Genomic DNA, 18639 nt, shown 5'->3' on the forward strand with positions numbered 1-18639 from the left:
ATATCTGGGACACGTAATGAGGGGACCGCGATATGAAATGCTAAGACTGATAATACAGGGAAAGATAAGAGGCGGAAGGAGTATAGGAAGAAGGAGAGTGTCATGGTTAAAGAATTTAAGGGACTGGTTTAGATGCAGTTCTATAGAACTCTTTAGAGCAGCGGTGGATAGAGTAAAGATAGTGATGATGATATCCAACCTCCGATTAGGAGACGGCACTTGAAGAAGAAGAAGCCATTGGATGGATGGATAAATATTAGTTCATTAATGGTTATGCACTTCAAAAGAACTATTAACTTGTAGGTACATGAATTCTCTTTCAAAAAGAGTGACATTGTATAAATATTTTTGGAAGTCATCATGATATTTCATCTTTTTATCAGAAAATGACTCATGAGCCTTTTAATATTATAGATTGAGGATTGATAATAATTATGTATTTGATTTTTATCAGTGTTACATTTTTAATCTAATTTACAAAAATACTTTATTATTGATAAACTAATTACAATACCTACTTATTAGATTAAACTTCAAAAGCTAGAGCCTACAAGTAGCTATTGACTTATATCAATTTTGTTTTAAAAGTATCTAATCAGTAAAATTGTTTTGATATAAATTACATAAACAGTGGCCCCAGAAATTAATTTTTAAGGTGATTTGGAAATCAATTATATATTTGAAAAAGTAGATGTAGATACAGTGGCGTTACTATAGGATGGCAGGCCTGGCAAAAGGAAACTGGCCCTCAGCTTGAGGCGACCCCGTGCCCAAGCTCAGAAGTGGCCTAATAGTTAATTAAATTTAGTAAAAAATATAAATGTTATACAATTACTTAAAATAATTGAATGGGTGATTGGAAAAAGGATAATATTCCAAAAATATGGCGAATTAAAGTGAGATTACCAGTGTATGAATATTTGTGCCTTCTATCCGCCGAGAGCAAAAACCATAAAATCACCGGCCGCCTTTTTGTAAAAAAGTGGTTTAGCGGATAAATTGTAGATATCAAACAAATCAAAACATTAAAAAGATTACATAAAAGATTTATTCTCAAATCTAAGAGCCGAACAACAAATAACCAACACCATAACAGGCTCGTACATCCTCTTATAGAGGAAGTGGAAGCAGCAATAATATCCCTTGCAAGGTCTACACACTCTCTGACAAAACCACCTGACTGTCGGGACTGACAACGTCAGTAACCCTGACAGTCAGGCTGACGGATTTGGTCGGGTGGTCTTAGGTCTTGCTATTCCAACATCCTGACAACATTTGTTGTGTCAGGACGTATGTAGCGTTGTTGACCTGACCTCTTACTCCAACACGGATGAACAATTGTTAAGTATATACGGGTGGCTTTTTTTAAAGCGGTGGACACAAATTACATGTTAATTATGGTAAGGTCTATAATATAGAGTACGTAATTTACTAGTTGGTGGTGTATATTTTAACATGTTTCATATTTGTACTCCCAATAATTATGACGTTAGAAATTTACAAATACGGCTTATACCCATTAGGTTTAGAAAAAATGTATGCAAAATATTAATTTTACATATATCATGTCCCATGTGTCAATAACACTGTGTCATGTCTTCATTATTCATTAGGCTATAAAATTGAATGATCTATTTATACACAAATGACGTGTAAACTATGATAATTTACTACTTGGAGATGTATATTTTAAAACGTTTCACTTTTGTACTCCCAATTATGACGTTAGAAATTAAAAAATGCGGCTTATACACATTATGTTTAGACAAAATGTAAGTAAAATAATAATTTTACGTTTTGTTAGCTATGGTAGGGGAGCCCAAGCGGGGATTTTTGCAGTTACTCGAGCGCGTCAGATTATCATATGGGGAGAAACCTGGTACCCTGCAGATGTACATCTACCATATATTGGCTCTCAACACAGGGAAGTTCATAAAGGGGGGCCCGAAAAAATCTATCCTTAAAAATACTCGAAATTGTCAGATTAAGCTAAGGTAAGTTAAGTACATGCAAAAGAGTGTATATTTCAAAAATCTGACAATTTGAGAGGGGCGTAAGGAAATGGGTGAGTCAAAATTGCACAAGAAAAAAGCAAATATTTCGCGAAATGAACGTCAGATCGAAAAACTAAAAAATACGTCTTCAATATTTTTCAAAAATCTATCGAATGGTACTAAACATGACTTCCCACGGTGAGGGGTGTACCAGTACCAAACACGACCCCTCACGGAGGTGGAGTGGGGGGTTACTTTAAAATATTAAATGGGACCCCCAAATTTTTATTGTAGATTTGGATTCTTTACGTAAAAATAAGCAATTTTTATTTGAGACTTTTTTCTAATTATTGATAGATTGCGTTATAATCGGTAAAAACGATTGTTGAAAATCTAAAATTAAATTAAAAAATGGAAAGTGGAAAATCCCACTAAAGTGGAAAATTTCACTTAACTTTTTTTGGTTTTAGGATCTAACAATCACCACCCAATAGGTCCCCATAACGCTCGAGGGACTGCAAATTTAGCATACTTTGCTCCCCTACCATGACGTGTGTAGAGGAGGAACTTTGTCGTGTCAGGAGATTTGGTCAGAGAGAGTAGACGGTTTAAACCAAATACTGTACTATGCAGTCTTGATATTATCAATCTACCCTTAACAAGTAGTATTCTCAGATGCTATATTCTCAGTGCGCAATAACGTACGGAGCCAAAGCGTCGATTTTTACAAATGCTATGTGGATGAAACGCAATGCCTTCAAATTGTGGACCTACTGGCATATGACACACATTCCGTGTATTCGAAAGCCAAATTGGTGATGGCTTTAGAAATGGCTTAAGAACTAGAGGGATCCTATTTTGTATGCCTTTTCTCCTCCAAAAAGTTGTAAGAACGTCGATATGTGTTGCATTGACTACAAAAAGGCATTTGATCGAGTTCATCATGATCTAGTTTTTAAATGCATGGAAACGGCAGTCCCTTTAATCTTAATCCGTCCTGTTTAACAATCCATGGTATAATTTAGAAATAATTGATTCTTAATTTTATTGAGTTTATTTGAAATTCAGAAATAATTACAATGTAAAAATATTAGTGCATTATGCAGTTCACAAGAACTCTTACACGAATTATGTTTTAAAAAGAGTGACATTGTAATAAATATTTTTGAAAGTCATCGTGATCTTTCATTTTTTTTTATCAGAAAATGACTCATGAAGATTTTAATAATATAGATCGAGAACTGATATAGTCCAGAGAAATAAGGTTTTTCTCGTGACACATCCCCCTCCAGGCCGAAACCAAATTTTTTTAGCAGTATGGACATCTATATTATTAACCTATATGTTTCCTGCAGCCGATTTTGATGATATACATAGTTATAAACAAATGAAGATCGAAAAACGGTAAATTATCGCTTTTTTCGTCTATTACCAAAAAGTTAAGCACTTTAAACAAATTTGAGAGTAAGAAACTCATAAATCGTATAAAAAACTTCAATATGGCATTCGCTGAATATGTCCAACCTTATTGGTTGCTTAGAAAATTGCAAAATAAATCATAAATATTGAGTTTTTATAAATATTCGTAACTTAGGTAAAAATTAACTTAGAATCTTCTTATTACGCGGAATGCCGAGACTTCTTGTACTTAAATTATATTTTAAATTTCAAAGCAATTGGTCAAATAGTTTAAAAGTTATTTAATTTATTTTTCCCAAATTCATTTTTTTGCAACACTATAAGTCAGAAAATTATGAGGTTACAATAATACTTCGGACAGTTTATGAAAGAAGAACATTTATACTATTACCTTAATTAAAAATGAATGACAAAAAATAATTTTAAACATTGTAAAATTATTTTGCAAAAACATGTCCATTTTTTGCTTACTTATAAACAATTAGAATAACTTTTTAACCGTTACCCGTAGAAAAATTATTTTTTCATATTTAGAAAGACTGAATTTTTATACACATTTAGAAAGAAAAACAACTGTTCTAGGACATTTAGGGACAAAGTTAGCCCCCCCATTTTTTTAATTCACATGTTTTTGCAAAATTATTTTGCAATATCTATAATTATTTTTTGTCATTTTTTTTAAATTAAATTAATACTGTAAATTTTCTTCATTCATAAACTATCCAAAATATTACTGTAACTTCATCATTTTCTGACTTACAGTGTTGCAAAAAAAATTAATTTTGGAAAAACAAATTAAATAACTTTTAAACTATTTGACCAATTGCTTTGGAATTTAGGGTGTAATTTAAGCACCATAAGTCTCAGCATTCCATGTAATAAGAAGGTTCTAAGTTAATTTTTACATAAGTTATGAATATTTATAAAAACTCAAAATTTATGATTTATTTGGCAATTTTCTAAGTAACCAATAAGGATAGACATATTCAGCGAACGCCATATTGAAGTTTTTTATACGGTTTATGAGTTTATTACTCTCAAATTTGTTTAAAATGCCCAATTTTTTAGTAAGAGACGAAAAAAGCGAAAATTTACCGTTTTTTGATCTTCATTTGTTTATAACTATGTATATCATCAAAATCGGCTGCAGGAAACATATAGGTTATTATTGTAGATGACCATATTACTCGAAAAATTTAGTTTCAGCCTGGAGGGGGATGTGTCACCAACACGATATTTTTTTCCTTATTTCTCTGAACTAATAATACTTATGTAGGTATTCGATTTCTATCAGTGGTAAATTTTTAATCTAATTTACAAATAGAGTATGATAGAGTACGAAAAAATAATAACAATATTTATTAGATTAAACTTTAAAAGTGCCTACGAGCAGCTCTTAACTTAGTATGAATTTTGCCTTAAAAATAATAGCATTGTTTTGATATAAATGTTATGTAAATCAAATAAACAGTGACCCCGAAACAGTGGCGTAGCTATAATAGGTTGGTATAAATTTTATAACTGCTTAAAATCAATTACAGTTGAACACAGCCAAAGACCATATTATTATACATATTATATTAAATTAAAATAATTGCTTAGGTGGCGCGGGCGAGCTTATGACGTCCAGAAGACTTACATATACATTTTGTTAACCGAGAAAGTACTTTTTACCCAGGGAAATCCCAGATTTTTGTTTTTTTAAGTACGGACGCCTGTACTACGCATTTTTTCTTTTATTGTTGTGATAATGGGTCATTATTTGAGGGGTCCGGCAGTAAAAAAATGGTAAAGGGCAGTAAAGAAGTTTTGAGTTTTGAAGTGTTGAATTTTGAAAAAAATATTCTTATATTTTTTATTAAAAAATATAAAAGTATGAAGCATGTTAAAACTAGCTGAATATGTTGTTAATACGTAGGCAAAATATGGTAAACCAAATATTTTTTATAATGATTAATTAGAAAAGTATGAAAATATGAACTACAACTTAACATTGTTTACCTAAAATATTTGAAATAGTTTAACGTAACGTGTTAAGTGGTGTTGACTTAACATAATTTGTTAGGTACTAGGAATTCATTTTAAATTTAGATACCATTTGTGGTAAACAGCTGGAATCAATTCCCAAAATGATTTTACATCTTTCAGGTTTTCTAAAGCGTTTAAATAAAAATAATAATATTGCGCTGGAGAGAATTTATTTTCATGTTTGCAAGTAAAAAATGTTAAGTTTTTATGCAAAGTGAACGTGGATGTAAACAATGTTAAGTACATCCCTTACCATTTTTTACTTGCGAACAATTATTCTAATAATATAAAGAAATTGTCTTCTTTAGAGAAACTTGACCAAGCTAGTTCACTAAATACTTGAAATTTAGGATCTTTATCTGAGTTGCAAATCATCGTAGCTCTCAGAATTATTGTCACTGTTAACAGCAAAAAAGCCATTTAGATTTGAACAACCTGCAGTATCATGGACACATAACATTATTTTCATGCTTATGCATGTCCCTTACCACATTTTAAGAAACTAATCTGACTCCATCTACTGTTAGGAGGATAAGCTAAGTAAAATTTTCGGCTTTGCCATGGCCCTTGCCATCTTTTACATACTATTTCGCGAAAAATCAAAATTTGTCCCTCACCATTGTTTACTACCGAGCCCCTCAATTTAAGTTTTTATTAAATTGTTTAAATCTAATTAAAACCCTGATAAACAAATTAATTTACAATTTTTAAAGGAAATCCCAATTTCAAACCGGTATAACTTTAACACAAATAAAGGTGAGGTAATTTAATCAACTTTATTTGAAAGTATTGAATTAAGCTTGAAAATAAGACATTGCAAAGCTCATTTAAATGCCTCATAGCCGAGCTACGATCATAATATAAAGCTTCGAAAAATATTTATTTTTTAACCAATCTGTACTAATTTTACAATTTTAAAATACATTAATAATAATCTTTTATTAACCCATTCAGGACGGACCGATTAATCGCGCGTCTCTTTCTAGGACGGTGTAAGGAATCCAAGGGGTGGGGACGGTTGACGTACTATAACGGCAGGCAAGAATGATGCGTTTTTATAAAAAACTGTCTAAAAACTTTGCTTTTATAGTTTGTTTCTTGCTTCTTACTTATTTACTTATTAAAGATTAAAACATATTAATTACAAATGCTTTTTATTTACAACCCCAAAAATAATAAATGGCGTACCTGTACGTCGGTCGTACTGAGACTAATGCGTTTTCCAATTGCCGTACCGGTGCGACAGCAGTCTTTCAAAGAGAATATTACTGACTTAATATATAATCTACGATATTCGGCTAAGGGCCGGTTGTTCGAACGCAAATCAAGAAGTTGATTATAATTAAGTCCCCTTAACAACCATCAAATAACAACACAACAGTTGATTGTAATCAATTATGTTAATTATCATTATGATAATTAACATAATTGATTTATTAATTAATTATTAATTAACATAGCAATTATTAACATAATTGTTTAATAAATCTCATAATTGTATTCAATTATGTTTTCAGCAACCCAAACAAAGTTGACATTGACAGTTGGTGACAGTAATTAAATATTTGATAATGATCAGTTGATTCCATTTTTGATTAGCGTTCGAACAACCGGCCCTAAATCTGATGTATAATACAGCAGTATATGTACGGTATCAGTCCAGAAAAAATACAAAAGAAGTAAAACGTGTACGGCAGCCGTCCCAAACTATTGCATACAAAGTAGTACATGTACTTCACCCGTCTATCAAAGTATTCCTTATAATATATTTTATAACGCACCAATACGTCAATCGGTCTGAATGGGTTAAAGATCAAATTTTATTTGAAATTTTTTTTAGGTACGTATCTCTTAGTTTATGACCTAGGGCTTTATAAACAATTAAATTGTTTATAACAATTTTTGACTAGTCAAAAGGAAATACACACTCGAAATTCATAATCAGCAGACAAAAATACATAAAAAAACTTAGTTGGACCTATCACAATTTAAAAGTCCACGGTATAAATCCGTCCTCTATAACCAAATGATCAAAAAGTTATAAACTGAACAAATTTTGTATTAGTGCTGTGGCCAGGGGGGTACAACGGCCTCCTTAATTCAGATGGACCTAATACATAAAAAAACCCAAGTTTTTTTATGTATTTTGACCCGTAGAACACGAATTTTTTGGGTAACAGTTGATCCGGATGTCGATAAGATTATTATAAACAAAAAACTTGAGGAATTACATAACAACGATATTTCGCAAAACAAAACATTTTTTGTATTTTTTGGGTAATTCTCAGTAAAAAATAGTCTTACAAGTTTTTTGGTAGGATGCATAGTTTTCGAGATAAACGCGGTTGAACTTTCAAACAATCGAAAAAGTGCAATTTTTGAACCCGAATAACTTTTGATTAAAAAAATAAAATAAAATAGCAATTCTGCTTACTGCATTTGAAAGTCCAAGTCAAATTCTATCGGTTTTGATTATTTGCATTGCTAAAAATTAAGTTTTTATTTGTTAAACAAAGCCATAAACACATAGTGTTTCCCGTGCCCAATGCATGCGTTTTAATGTATGATCTACGTAGAAATTGTCTGTACGCGCGCCTACTCGTTCGATTTCAAATGAGAAATGCATTGAAAACATCATTAAATCACTATGTGTTTAAAGCTTTGTTTAACAATAAAAAAATTAATTTTTAGCAACGAAAGTAATCAAAACCGATAGAATTTGACTTAAACTTTCAAATGCGGTAAGCAGAATTGCTGTTTTATTTTTCAGTCAAAAATTATTCGGGTTCTAAAATGCAAAAACTATGCATCTTACGAAAAAAACTTGTAAAAACATTTTTTGCTTAGAATGACCCAAAAAATACAAAAAAATGTTTCGTTTTGCAAAAAATCGCTGTTATGTGATTCCTCAAGTTCTTTGTTTAGAACAATCTTATCGACATCCGGATCGACTGTTACCCAAAAAATTCGTGTTCTACGGGTCAAAATACATAAAAAAAAACTTAAGTAAGTCCATCTGGATTAAGGAGGCCGTTATACCCCCACTGGCGACAGGACTATATTATAATAATGTACCTTCACTTATATTTTAATGTCAATATTTCTTATCCATAATAATTGATATTTTAAAAATATGATTCAATATTGAAAGAACATTTTGTATATTCACTGGCTCAAGCCTTTTTGGTAGTTGTTAGCATTGCTTACCTACTTGATTAATATCAGTAGTTACATTAGATTTATGTACAGGGTTATTGACTATATTTTGACCCCTCCTGTAAACTGCTTTATTTACAGAATTAGAAAAAAATGTAAAATATAAAACTTATTCGATTTTTAAATTATGATTTTGTGACATATATATCGTACTAGTTACGTCATCCATCTGGGCGTGATGACGTAATCGACTATTTTTTAAAAGAGACTAGGGGTCGTGCGCTAGCTCATTTGAAAGGTTATTCAATTCCCTATTTAGCAATATAAACATTAACATGATTATTTAAACGGGGTATCCAAAAAAAATTTAATTAAATTAATTGGCACAAAAAGAAGAATGTATGTAATTTATTTAATTCAAAATACATTCTACTGCTGTCAGAAAATAGAAATGAATGTTTATAGGACTTTTCATTAACAGTCATTTGTTTCGAGCTCTTGTCATATTTATTATATTTCTTGTATATTAATATTATACACAGATTATACAACATATGACAGAAGCTTGAAACAAATGACAATCGATGAAAAGCCCTATTGGACAAATAAACTACTACAAATAAATTACTTTTCACTTCAATTCTTCAATCTGCCTCTTGGCAGTTTGAATATTGAATTTAAGCAAAGAGCAATGTTTATTTGTGCAATAAACTTTTATTTCTGCTTTCTAACAGCAGTGGAAGATATTTTGAATTAAATAAATTTCATACATTCTTCTTTTTGTGTGAATTAATTTAATTAAAAAAAAAATTTTTGACACCCTGTATAAATAATTATCTTAATGTTTATATTACTGAATAGAGACTTAAATAACCTTTCAAATGAGCTAGCACACGACCCCTATTCTCATTAAAAAAAATAGTCGATTACGTCATCACGCCCATATGGATGACGTCACTAGTATGATATATATGTCAAAAAATCATAATTTAAAAATGAAATAACTTTTGTATTTTACATTTTTTCTAATTTTGTAAATAAAGCAGTTTACAGGGGGGGGTCAAAATATAGTGAATAACTCTGTAAACTTAATTGATTTTTGGTAAAATAAATATTATGTACTAAAAAAGTCTGTGCAATCGATTTTTAAAAGACTTTTGACAAGGTCCCACATAACAAAATTCTAGAAATAATATTGGAAACAGTTGGATTGGACGACAAAGATTTACGAATATTTACAAATCCATACTGGCATTAATAATATAAGTGGCAAGAATTAAATTGAACAAGAAATGTCTGATAAAATCAATATAAAAAATAAATATATTATGATCTTTACTTTTTAACTTGTATTCGGAGGAAAAATATTTAAGGAAGCCTTAATGGAGACAATCGTAGGTAATATCGTGAATGGAGTAACCGTGAACAATATTAAATATGCCGACGATACCTTAGTGCTTGCTAATTGCGGAGAAAACCTTAAAAATCTAATAAAAAAAACAGACCTGTGATCAGTATGGATTTAAACTCAAAGTTAAAAAAACTAAGTATATGATAGTTATCAAATAAAATTATATACAGGATGACGGTATAAAAGTCGGAATTGCCACACTGGACAGAGTAGAGAAACTCGTGTATCTCGGCAGTAATATCAATGAGATCTGGGATCTAACCGCAGAAATTAAAAGCCGGGTAGAACAAGCCCAAGTTACCTTTGTAAAAATGAGAAAGGTACTTTGCAGTCACGATCTTAGTATTGACACAAGTAAGAGACACAATCTGGAATTATTCGGTCACATTAGGAGACACCCTGAAAAATATGATCTTTTACATCTGATCATTCAGGGAAAGGTCCAACGGAAACGTTGTCATCAAGAACATCATGGCTGAAAAATCTAAGGCACTGGTGTGGAAAATCAACAGAACTGCTGTCAATAAAGTCACAGCGAATATGGTAGACCATTTATGATATCCAACGGTCGATAAGGGCCATGGAACTAAATGAAGAAGATGTGTTTTGTGTACATGTTAATGTATAATGTTAATGTATAATGTTAGTGTATAATGTTGGTGTGTAATGTTAATGTATAATGTTTCATACGTATCCATACGTGGGTGATCCGTGCTCGGTCTAGCAGCTCCACATAGTGGATACGTTGGTGCTCGCCGCTCGGCGCTCACCCTCTTCGATTCAACCGATTTGCGGTTTATATGTAGGGGAGCACATGCTACACCGAGCACGAGCTACATCCAGTTCATGGTTCATGTCTCATGCGAATAAACTGTACATCTAAAGAAAGTAATAAATCCAAGTATCTAATAGTTTACGCACTCTTTGCGATATTTGCATACTTTTTATTCAAGACTTTAGTTGTAAGATCTCTACCACCATAACCACATTGCTGATGAGCATGTTCAATCACATCGAAGAAATCGTCATTTGTAACGTAATATCGTGACATTTCACAACTGAAAAACCCTGAAAGATAGAGAGCTTGGTATAGATGGACGGTAAAGTAGCATGGAATACTTGAAAAACGAAAATAACAAAGATAGGTAGTAGAAGAATGCATTAGGTTCACGAAAAACGACAGAAAACGAGAATGAATAACAAAAATGATCACGTACCTCATGGGCATATGTCCATTTAGTTATAAGAACTTTTTATGTAGTATATGCAGGTATAAACATTTTTTTTAATCAATGTCAGGTTTTGACAGGTCAGGAACTTACTGAGAATTTAAACTTCTTTCTTTTTCGCACTGTTCCCTTTTTAGTGTATTGAACGACAAGTGCGGTATTATTTCCTTCAGTTCCGTCAGGTTCTACAAAATCGTCAGAATCCGTAACAGGCTCGTCTTGAATAGGTTCATGCATAAATTATTGCGGCTCGGCTGCTTCCGTGATTTGATCACATAATTCAGTCACTGTTTGCAACTCAACATTCTCTACTTCTGACGTAAGGGGGCATAAGTCTGCTTCTTCGAGAACCTCAAAGTGAACTGGCACAAAAGACCTAGAAATATCGAGAAGAACTGGCCTTTCCGATTGTATGTGAATGGCAGGGGCGATTTCTGTTACACAATTCCCAGAGTTTATGTCGTTATTCAAATTAATGTCGTTATTAATATTAAGTTCTTCACTGCACTTACTTGTGTGTTCTTACCACCACTAACTCATTACACAGAAACTACGATGTAAAAACATAACTAATTTAGACGCATCTAAATGTGCACTGTGCTTAAAATTACCAAAAATCCTAAGCGAAAAAGGCGCATCTTTGAGAACCATCATATTCGCTTGGGAAATTGAGATACGTCGAATCGGAGTAGGATTTTGTATTCTTTTTAAGATGCGTCTAATATTATTACCAATTTTTAGGCACTATGTAGTTAAAATGTGTCTTTTTCGCTTAGGGAATAGGTCAAACATTGTATTTGGGGTCCTTAAGAACCATTATAAAAACCGAAAAATTTTGAGATACGTCCTTTTGGCTTAGGACGGCAGTATAGTGGGTTTAGAATATCTTAATTCCATCTATGTTAATTTGTTGGTTTAGAGAAATGGTGTTTTTGGTTTTAGTTAAGTTATAACTATTTTTATTATTTTAACTAACTTCCCAGCAAACAGGTTTGAGCCCAGTTACGTGATGATTACGTTAAATTTACGGCAAATTTCAACGAATACGTAACTCGGTGATTTATGACGGGAAAAAAACGTATTTCAGTGCCAAATCATTCACCTATATATTAGTGCTTCCTTTATACATGTTTGACATTAGAATAATATAAAATCATAATGACGAATATTGTACATGTTTTTTTATCATAGGTGTGAATGTCTGTATGTATCATAGGTGTGAATGGTTACATCGCAAAGGTACGTTTATTTCACGTAATAATCACGAAACAGAAATAACTTCCTTTGGTTAAATTTTGAGAAATATTTTTGAAAACAAAATTTTACAACGGTGTTGGTTAAATACGTATCGCTTGAATTTTACTCACTGTATTTTATGGACGTCGAAAAATTAGATGTATTTCACGTAAAAGTAATGTAAATAACACCAATATTTAAACAAAAAGTTTTATGATTTCGCTTTTAAAATCATTTAGCATAACTATTTCAATCCAACTTTGATTTGAAGCTATTTTTGCTATTTTTTTTTTCTTTAAAAATATCACAGGAGCTAAAGTGATGTTGAGTCTAATTTTCAAATCGCGCGCGGTGATGACGTACTACCAAGCCTTTCTCCTCCTTTAAATACTATCACGTGACCACGGTACGTGATCAATATAGTTGGTTCGAAAACTAAATTAATCGATTTATCGAATAATAGATACGTTTCGATAGGATTATTTTTTTTATATTATTCTGGTATTGAAATAGATTTTTAGTAAGACCAATTAGTTAATAGTAGAAGAAATTTAAAAACAAAAAGAAAATACCTAATACTAATTTAAAGTAAGTAGAATAGTTTATCAGTAATTTAAAAATAATCTATTTTTATAATCGATGATCATAACCTCTAATATCAGCTTCTCACAACAAAAAGTGCAAGTGAAACGTGAAGAGCTTTATTTCCCTCGTTTTATTTTGGCGGGTTTATTTATAATAATGTCTTTCGTATTAACGTTTACCTCACTGCTCGAGGGTTGAAGGGTCGTGAAAAAAACAAGAAAGTGTCGTCAAAATAAAAAGTGACCTGTGTTGTGTTTTGTGTTGGCAAATTTTTTAATGTGTCTGTAGGTCGGTAGCATTTTTGGTTCATTATCTTGTATAATAATTATACAAGACAAATGTTTCAAAGTCTCTAAATTCTACTAAATAAATACATTGTTAATACTTTATAATATGCTTGTTTTATTTATATCATATCAGGATAATAATTACGTGATTCATAAGTTAATTAAGGTCGAATTATTTACGTGAACCGCGGACGTATATTTCACGTGAATACTAATATATTCATTCCCTAAAAGATACGTTAATCAACAAGTATTTGCAACGTGAATTTCCCGAAACATATTATTGCTATTTAAGGTAAATAACACGTCTATTGAAGACGAGTTATTCAAGTAATTTAAAGACGTATTTTCAATGTGACATTCCAACCAAATTTTCACGTGAAATTCACGTAAGCAATTTACGTATATTGGTGAAAAATGTACCCAAAATTCACGTAATTAACACGTCGGTCTGTTTGCTGGGTTAGAACTATTTGGTCTGGACTAAATGTATTTACCCAGACTACCTTTCTGAAAACCTCATAAGTTATAGTGAGGCCTTCGCATGTGCAGAAAGCACATACGAATTCTGAGTTTGTGAGACCTTCTTCTTCTTAAGGTGCCGAGACCGCTTGTCGATCGTTGGCTCTCATGTTGTGCAGCATATTAACAATCATTGTCTTATTTACAGCCGCACGAAATAGTTCAGTGCTAGTTTTCCCAAACCATTGGCGTAGGTTTTTAAGCCAAGAAGTTGTACGGCGGCCCACACTTCTTTTTCCCATTATTTTACCTTGCATGACAAGGTGAAGTATGTCATATTTTTCTGGGTGACGCATTATATGACCAAAGTATTCCAATTTGCGCCTTTTAACCGTGTTCACTACTTCGCAACTTTTATTCAAACGTTGCAAAACCCTTTCGTTTGTGACTCTTTCTACCCAACTGATCTTCAGAATACGGCGGTAGACCCACATTTCAAATGCTTCTAGGTTTTTTAAAAGCGATTCTGTCAGTGTCCATGCTTCAACCCCGTAAAGTAGTACTGGGAATATATAACATCGGACCATTCTTATGCGAAGTTCCAAATTTAGATCATGACTGCACAGGATTTTCTTAAATTTCATAAAACTTGTTCTTGCTTTGGCAATTCTACTTTTTATTTCTGTACTAGGGTTCCAGCTTTCATTAATATGAGTACCCAGATATACAAGATTACTTACTCGTTCAATTGAGTCATTACCGATTGTTACGTTATAGTTATTATTATTTACGGCTGCCTGTTTACTAATAACCATAAACTTTGTTTTTCTTGCGTTGAGTTTGAGTCCATATATCGCGCAGAATGCCACCATTCGATTCAATAACGCTTGAAGATGTTCAATTGATCCAGTCAGCAACAAGGTGTCATCTGCGTATCTGATATTGTTCATAAGCATACCATTAATGAGTATTCCCTCTTTTGCGTTTTCCAAGACTTCATTTAAGATTGTTTCAGCGTAAAGATTAAACAACATTGGTGACAATATACAGCCTTGTCGAACTCCGCGCTTGATTTTTACTTCTTCAGAGCACTGATTCGCAACCCTAATACATGCAGCCTGGCCCCAATACAAATTTGCGATTATTCTAATGTCCCTACCGTCCAGACCGGTAGTTTTGAGAATATGTAGCATTTTTTCATGGCGAACTTTATCAAAGGCCTTTTCAAAATCAATCGCGCACATGAAAACGTCATGGTTTACATCTCTGCATCTCTGAATTAAAACTTGGGTTGCGAATAGTGCATCACGCGTTCCAAGGCCACAGCGAAAACCGAATTGAGTACTTGAGATTCTTTCCTCAATTTTTCTATATGTTCTTTGATGAATGATTCTAAGAAACGTTTTCAATACATGACTCATTAGGCTGATGGTGCGATAGTCGCTGCATTTTGTGGCTCTGTGTTTTTTTGGTAGTACAACAAATGAGGATTTAAGCCAATCTTTAGGAATTTTTCCGCTTTCATAGATTAAGTTGAACAATTTCGTAAGTATCTTAATGTATCTTAAAGTATCTTAAAGTATCTTAAGTGAGACCAGCTGCCACTAATTCTGAATTTAGAATTAGATCCTTATAATAAATTCCTCTGCCATTATTGTGTTAGATCTGCAGACTGAGAGTCTATTTTTATCTTCGGCTAGAAATTTTGCGCGGTTTGCGTAATAGAAGATTTTAATTTCTTTGTTTCTCACCTTCACTTCCCTTGGTTGGCGCTTTTGATGAGTTCATACATGAATAAACTAAATATCTTAGGGCTCAATGAATCTAAATTCAGTTGTCTCTGTCTATAGTTACCGTGAGCTACCCGTCTATTTTAACTTCCTTGTTGTTTCTATTTATGTTTTAAGGTGATTTTAAGATGATCAAGGAAATTACTCTATTATTTTCTTCTTTTTGTGGTTCTTATACTTTTGGATATTGGCAATCCACATTGGGACACCATAATGATCATGTTGCCATAATGGTCAACAATTTGGCTGTTGATCATTATGGCAATTTTGACTTTGTTTACAGCTGCTCGAAACACCTCTATTATACGAAAGACTAACTACTGAACCTTACTCAGCCTAACTCTTTGTTCAAGTCGTTAAATCTTAAAAATATTACACTTTCATCGTTTCTTGGTAATTTTCTTCATGGCGGATACAGGACCTGCACATGATTTTCCCATAATAAAACCTCGTTGCTAATCTGCTAAGTCTCTCCTTTGATTTTAACTCTTTGCTTTAGCTCTCTGTTAAAAAGTCTTTTAAATAACAGGATAATTACATTTTATTTTGTTTTATAATGCTGTTAGTTTCTGCTGTTAGTTGTTTGATCATTTCTATCCCATAAAATGCAATATTTCATCTGATTTGTAGGTTAGTCTTGTCCTGTAAAATATAAAAACTATTTTTGCAATATTCTGTCTTTTTTACTTCTTCTTTTTTGAGCTTCGATCTTCTTCTACTCTTTTGACTGCTGTATACACACCATACCCATTCAATAAAAATCTCCCATCTTTCGACACTTAGTTTTCAAGATATTTAAAAGACATCATTTTAACAGTAAAATAATATACACAATCATTTATAATTCAATTTAATAAAATTATTGATTTTAACACTTATTTATTTATTAGTTAATATAACTTATTTATTTTTGTTACATACATGTAAACCTTAATCTATTATATTTTTCTTAATTTTGTTTCTGTATGAACTGTAGAAAATCCAAAGGAGTTACGACACCTACAGGTTTGTTGACTGTGGAAGGACCTTTACCTAAAATTAAAAGTCTATTAATATTGATTAAATACTTATAAGTAGAGTCCGGATTTCTAAGCATAATGCTTATGGTAAATAATACAAGCAGGACTATTTTCTTTTTAAATATGACCGAAATATGCAAAAATAAGTCTTTTTGGCAGCTCTTTTTATGCCTTTTTTGCTTTTTTTTAAATTATAATGCCTTTTTTGAATTATTGTGCTTATTTGGTGCTTTTTATAAACTATTATCATTTTTTCATTTGCGAACAGCAGAAATTTAATTTTGATCTATGTAGTGCAATTATTGTGGACTTCCATTAAAAAAATTGCAAAATGAAAGTTTTAAATCATTTTTGGAAAAGTTTTAAATCATTTTTCGAAAAGTACCTACTATCGAAGACATGTGCCGGATGAAAATACTCTCCGAAAAAATATGTAAATTGCATTTACAATAAAACCAGAAAAAAGTAAAAACACAGTAGTGGGAAACAATAACATTGGTTTGCTGTGGACGAGACTAAGGCGGCACACATAGTGAAAGCGGTTTCCGCTAGCGGGCAAACCGCGCGGTTCTCGCGCGCGGGTATGGTAACACAGTGACGACGGGTAAAAGCGAGAGAGATCGTTCAAATCTGGCAGTTGCGTCTACTACTTGTAGCAAAATGTCGTCTTCCGATGATGATATAATTGCTTTAGATTCTGTTTTGACTAAACTGAAAAGAGAGTTGATGTACATCCTATTAATCGAGAAAGATTAATTTATGGAGAATATCATCATCTATTTCAAAAATTAAAAGATAATGAACGATTCTTCCAGTATATGAGAATGACTCAAGAGACTTTTAAATATATTTTGGAGAAAGTGGAGTATCGTTAAAAACAATATTAAACGCTCAACTTACAGTAAACCAACAGAATATCGAAAGAGTTGAGAATATACATATCTGGGTACGAATTTAAATAGCGAATGGGACTACTCAGAAATTAAACAGCGAATAATAAAAGCGAAAGGAGCATACTTTAGAATGAGACCCATTTTCAACAGTCGAGACATATCATTAAAAACAAAATACCGTCTGTTGAAATGCTATCTATATTCACAGTCCTGCTCTACGGAATGGAAGCTTGGACACTAACTGTTACATCTATGAATCGGCTCGAAGCTTTCGAAATGTGGTGTTATAGGAGCATCTTACGTATATCCTGCGTTGACCGAATTACTAACATGGAATTCCTGCGTAGAATGGGGAAAGAGTGTGAATTTCTCATAACCATCAAAACAAAAAAATTAGAATATCTAGGACATGTAGTGAGAAATCAAGAACGTTACGGCCTTCTCCAACTGATTCTCCAAGGGAAGGTATGTAAATGGTAAAAGAGGACCGGGAAGAAGACGCAATTCCTGGCTTCAAAATTTACAAAAGTGGTATACCACTGAACTGTTCCGCGCTGCGGTAGACAAAGTCAAGATAGCCATGATGATCGCCAACATCCGGAACGGATAGGCACTTTAAGAAGAAGAAGGAGTATCGTTTAATTAAAAACTGGTGTAATTTACATAAGCAGGCTATCCTTCCGGAAGAAAGGCTTGTTATAACATTGAGGTAAGTAGTTTTGTTGTAAATTTATTTTTCAAGTACTGATTTAGTTAATAGTTAATACTGGAATGGTTTTAGAAATACCTAAGTCACACAAAATTACGGTTTCAATAAGATTGACTTTATTACTTTTGTTTATTATAATGTACAATTATTTATAAAATTAATCCATGGAGAACTATTAATTCTTATTATAAAAGAGCGAATAAACTAAATTATCATTGCAGTAAACATTAAAACCGCGCGGAAAAAACTAAATTCTCATTCTAGCAAAAGCGGTCAGGCGGGTTGAGGCGGTTGGACCGTGCGGACCTGCTTTGACTATGTTCGTGTACATTTAAAGACGTGCATTCTTTTTGAAAACGTTTAAAAGCGGGTCCCGCTAGCGTTACCCGCTAGCGGAAACCGCCTCCACTGTGTGCGCCGA

At 32.4% G+C, this 18639-nt stretch overlaps 1 protein-coding gene across 1 annotated transcript in view; it reads right to left on the reverse strand.

Moving 5' to 3' along the window:
- Window positions 1-18639, reverse strand: part of LOC114324951 (uncharacterized) — a 113455-nt gene that overhangs the window by 58787 nt on the left and 36029 nt on the right. The window contains exon 10 of the mRNA XM_050659882.1: window positions 16550-16629. Coding sequence (XP_050515839.1) covers window positions 16550-16629 — 80 coding nt within the window. The remainder of the gene's footprint in view (window positions 1-16549; window positions 16630-18639) is intronic.

Source organism: Diabrotica virgifera, chromosome 1, assembly GCF_917563875.1.
Source record: "Diabrotica virgifera virgifera chromosome 1, PGI_DIABVI_V3a".
In the NCBI taxonomy this organism is placed as follows: Eukaryota; Metazoa; Arthropoda; class Insecta; order Coleoptera; family Chrysomelidae; genus Diabrotica; species Diabrotica virgifera.